Source organism: Colobus angolensis, unplaced genomic scaffold (genome assembly GCF_000951035.1).
Source record: "Colobus angolensis palliatus isolate OR3802 unplaced genomic scaffold, Cang.pa_1.0 Scaffold276, whole genome shotgun sequence".
NCBI lineage: Eukaryota > Metazoa > Chordata > Mammalia > Primates > Cercopithecidae > Colobus > Colobus angolensis.
Genome location: NW_012115999.1, coordinates 1,062,275 through 1,067,116, shown reverse-complemented (window position 1 = coordinate 1,067,116; position 4,842 = coordinate 1,062,275). Strand labels below are relative to the sequence as shown.

The 4,842-nt window shown below is 47.1% G+C and overlaps 1 protein-coding gene across 1 annotated transcript in view; it reads right to left on the bottom strand.

The window, feature by feature from the left end:
* FSD1L (fibronectin type III and SPRY domain containing 1-like) overlaps window positions 1-2,605 on the bottom strand; it is a 93,494-nt gene extending 90,889 nt beyond the window's left edge. The window contains 2 exon segments of the mRNA XM_011948250.1: window positions 5-307; window positions 2,431-2,605. Of these exon segments, the coding sequence (XP_011803640.1) occupies window positions 5-307; window positions 2,431-2,605 (478 nt within the window).
* Between the last annotated feature and the right edge of the window lie 2,237 nt (window positions 2,606-4,842).

Sequence of the window (4,842 nt, the reverse complement as noted above, 5' to 3'; positions counted from 1 at the left end):
GCACCCGGGAAGTGGTGGTGGAGGGTGGGGATCGCTGCCGGTCGGTCTCCCGCTAGTGCTTCTGCAGCCTGCAGTCCCTTCCCCCATCCTTTTTCCTCCAGCGACAGCAGTCTCTGCGGCCCTGAAATAGGCCACTGGGCATCCAGCAGCCGACCGGTGGGGAGGGTCCGGGAAGGAAAGAGTATCTGGTGCTGGAGACAGATGAGCCTACCCTCCACCCAGCACGCATCTGAATCCCCTCCCCATGCTATCCTTAGAGGGGCAGCCAGGCTACAGCGGACCCAGCGGTCCCAAGGAAGGAAAAGGGCTGCAATGGGATGTAGCAAAACGTGGGAAAAGGCCTTTAGGTGATGTGGTGGAAACGTAGGAGGGGGGATATAGGGATGAGAGTGGCGGAAACGTGGTTATGGGATTAACGTGTGCTTTGGGGCCTGGCACAGTTTTCCCGGGGACCCACCCACCCCGGCACCTTGCTACCTGTATTATTTTGAGCAAGTAACTCTCCCTGAGCCTGTTTCATCTGTAAAATGAGAGAAATAATGCGGACTTTGCAGAGGATTGTGAGGATTAAATAACGTATGGTACATATTAGTACTAAATTATTATTATTTTTTTTTTTTGGAGATGGAGTCTCGCTCTGTCACCCAGGCTGGAGTGCAGTGGTGCCATCTTGGCTTACTGCAACCTCCGCCTCCCAGATTCCAGGAATTCTCGTGCCTCAGCCTCCTGAGTAGCTGGGATTACAGGCGCACCCACCACACCTGGCTAATTTTTTGTACTTTTAGCAGAGACTGGGTCTCGCCATGTTGCTCAGGATGGTCTCGAACTCCTAAGCTCAGGCAGCCCGCCCACCTCAGCCTCCCAAAGTGCTATGATTACAGGTGTGACCCACTGTGCCAGGCCCATTATAGTCATTCTTAGTGGGGAGTTAGAACCTGCTCGGTGTGACCTGAGGCGGCAATGAAGATTTTTAGAAAGCCTGGAATTTAGTAGGCTTGAAAAAGTTCTTCCTCAGGCAGAGAGGCCTCATCTTCCATTTGGATGACTCTGGAGAGGCTCACAAAAGTTCAACTGGACAGTCATTTATGATGAATGAATAAAAGGGAAATGCGTACTGAGTACCAGTTCTACAAACAAAATTCAGTAGTGGACAAGGCCCTGTTTTTCTCACGGAGCTTACAATCTAGTATAGGAGGCCAACCAAAAAAAAAAAAAATTTAACGTGCTAGGTAGTTACAAGTGCTAAAATTAAAAATCAGGCCGGGCATGGTGGCTCACACCTGTAATCCCAGCACTTTGGGAGGCCCAAAGGGTGGATTGCTTGAGTCCAGGAGTTCGAGACCAGCCTGGGCAACATGGCAAAACCCCGTCTCTACAGAAATTTAAAAAAAAAAAAAATTAGCCAGACGTGGTGCTGCAAGCCTGTAGCCAGAGCCAATCAGGAGGCTGAGGCGGGAGGATCACTTGAGTCCTGGAGGCAGAGGTTGCAGTAAGCCTAGATCACACCACTGCACTCCAGCCTGGGCAACAGAGTGAGACCCCAGCTCCTAAATAAATCAATCAATAAATAAGGCGAATGGATTCAGAGAATTGGGAGGGTTTAATTTTTCATAGAAACGTCAAGGAAGGTCTCTCTTGGAAATGGCCTGAGTATAAAGTGAGAAGATGAATTGTACAAGGATCTAGGGAAGAACATTCTAGACAGTAGGAACAACAAATACAAAGGCCTTGTGGAGGGAAGGAGCTCTGTGTTTGAGAAACTATTTATTCTACAATGTTGTCATTACATCTTTGCATGGATCCCTCTGACTGTACTGTGATTTTTTTGAGGGCTGAATTTCTTTTACCCCATATCTGTATCCCCAGCTCAGAGTCTGCCACATAGTGTGCACTTAATATATCCTTTTTTAACTGCACAGAGATGTTCAAGAAATGAAATGAAAGTTACAAAAGGGAAAAGAGGAGCTTGGCTAAGGCTAGGTGGGTAGTGCTTAGAAAGCCAGGGTCCAGGGTGGGCCTATGTGTACCAGCTGAAAGGAGTAGTGGCATGCAGTCCTGCAAAGAGATGCCCATCTCTTAGTACCAAGAGAAGAGAGCCTCCTATTCAACCTTTCCCAACTCCATGAGGAAGAGCAAGTGCAGCCAGGTGCGCAGCCATTAGCCCACTGCTGCAGCCACAAAGGTCATTCCTTCACACTGTGTACTGCAGCTGAGTCAGTTTCCCATGAGGGAGAAATGCAGCCTGGGGATTGGAGAACATCTAAAGTCTAATCACCAGACCGCGTGCTTCCCGGCTCTGCCCCTGCTTGCCACTATGGGACCCACCACTAAGCGGAGGAAACAGGACTTGGTGATGTCCCCACTTCTCTTGCTGCAAGGACTTCACCTCACTGCTGTCAGAGGGCAATTCCTGGGCACTTTATGACTGACAGGCACCACCAGAGGAAGAAAGAGGCTTTTGGGGACAGGGAGTTGCAGCTGAAATGTGATCACCAGACTCGGTCACAACTCCCACACCCCAGGAGCTCACTCCTGGCTCCTTGCCTCCAGCTTCCTGAGTTCTTTCCCTGAAGCCCAGCCAGCAGACTGCAGCTTTTGACAACATCTCTACCCCATTTGACTTCTGCCCTCACCCAATCTCTGTTTCTGGCCAGTCTGGCTCTCCTGCCCAGCTCATCCTGGGTCTTTTGCTTCCCCTCGTTCCCATCTGGGAACAGCTAGTTCCTTCTGACTGTGACTTCTGTCTTCCCCAGTTTGTACAAGTTCTCCCATCACAACCACTTACCGAGCTGGGCTCTAAGTCTCCCACCCAATCCCTCCCAGTACCTCTGGCCTGTTGGCAAGTCCTTTGCGTTTTCTGTACTTATTTTTTCACAGCCAAATTCATTTAGAAATTTTCAAAACTAGTTTTGCAAATAAAATAAAGCATTTGTTCTTAAATGTGATCCCTGGACCACCTGAATCCACATCTGCTGGTTACTTCTAAGAAGTACAAATTGTTTGGCCTTATCCCTGGACCTACTGAATCAGGAACTCTTGGAGTAGAGTCCAAAAATCTGTGTTTTAACATTTCCTCTAGGTGATTCTGATGAATGCTAAGCTTGAGAGTCATTGAACTGAGAGAAAGCAAATTGTTTACAAAAAACGGGGGTTGGGGAGAGAACTACAGAGGCATAAAAATACCACTTCAAAACTTAGCTTTCTTATTCTTAAAAAGCCTATCTAGTCATAGACATTTATCAAATTGAGGTCTCTGGGCCTCCAGGAACCTCTTTCTGAAGAAACCTCAAGTTACAATAGCCTCATAGAGAGGCTGATATAGAGAGTCTGGCGAAACTGTCTCTCCCAGAACCAAGTTCTCTATCTTCTCTGAGTGGTGCCAGACATTGCCTGCAGCCCTGAGCTACCTCGCATATTCTGAAATTCCTCCATCTCTTAGGAGAGAAATTTCCTTCCTTTCAGTATTGCCAGCAGTTTTCCCCTTTGGGAGTCACTATAGGGCCATCGGCATGGAGTCAGCAGTCTGAATTTAAATCCAGATGTTGCTGCTTACCAGCAGCGTAGCCTTTGGTGAGTCACTTAACCTTGCTAAACCTCAATTTCCTCATCTGTAACATAGTGATCAGAATAGCAGAAATTCCCTTTTAGGGTTGCTGTGAGGATTAAAGGGGATTATGTAGGTCAAATGCTGGCTAGTATTATTTAACAAGTGGTAGCTGTTACTAATAATTACCCTCTTACTCATCATGTCCTCCTGTTTTACCCTTGCACAGCTCTTTTTCCTTCTGGATCTTTGGGGCCTTAAAAGACCTATTCTCACCACAATTCGCCTTTTCCCTGTTATACCTGTTTTTGCTGGAGCAAAATCACTAGTCAAATGCTGCCCTTTGTTGAAGTCCGAAATCTTTGCCCATTGCTCCGTGCTACTATATCTGGCCTGAGTCTTAGCATTTGCCATCCAGCCTGGGAAGACTCCAAGGCCTCTCTAAGCCTTAGCTTCTTTAGCTGTGAAATAGAGATCATAAAAGTAGCACCTACAAGGGTTGTTTAGTGGTAAACGATATAATCCATATTAAATTTTGAGCACAGTGTCTGGCATGTAGTGAACTTTCGAAAAATATTAGCTATTATCATCTCTTACCAACTGTAGAAACCTAATTAATTCTGATTTTTTTTTTTTAATGGCGACATGGTCTTGCTGTGTTGGTCAGGGTGGTCTTGAACTCCTGGCCTCAAGCAGTCCTCCCACCTTGGCCTCCCAAAGTGCTGGGATTATAGGCATGAGCCACCATGCCTGACCTTGTTTTTCTGGCCCTCTTCTGAGTAAAAACCAAACTCACCCAAAATCCCTGCAACCCCTCGGAAGTCAGAGCAAAAATGTCTGATCCTAGGCACTCATTACAGACAGAGTCTCCCAGGAGGGTGATATGGTTTGGCTGTGTCCTCACCCAAATCTCATCTTGAACTACAGCTCCCACAATTCCCATGTGTTCTGGGAGGGACCTGGTGGGAGGTAATTGAATCATGGCGGCAGGTCTTTTCTGTGTTGTTCTCATGATAGTGAATAAGCCTCACGAGATGGTTTTATGAAAGCGAGTTTCCCTGTACAAGCTCTCTTTCACCTGCTGCCAATGTAGGATGTGCCTTTCACCTTCCACCATGATTGTGAGGCCTCTGCAGCCACATGGAACTGTGAGTCCATTAAACCTCTTTTTCTTTATAAATTACCCAGTCTCGAGTATGTCTTTATCAATAGCATGAGAACAGACTAATATGGATGGAAAGAATGGTTTTCCCTTGATGCGGGCTGGCACTCTCTACCTGAAGAGCTCTAAGCCAAGT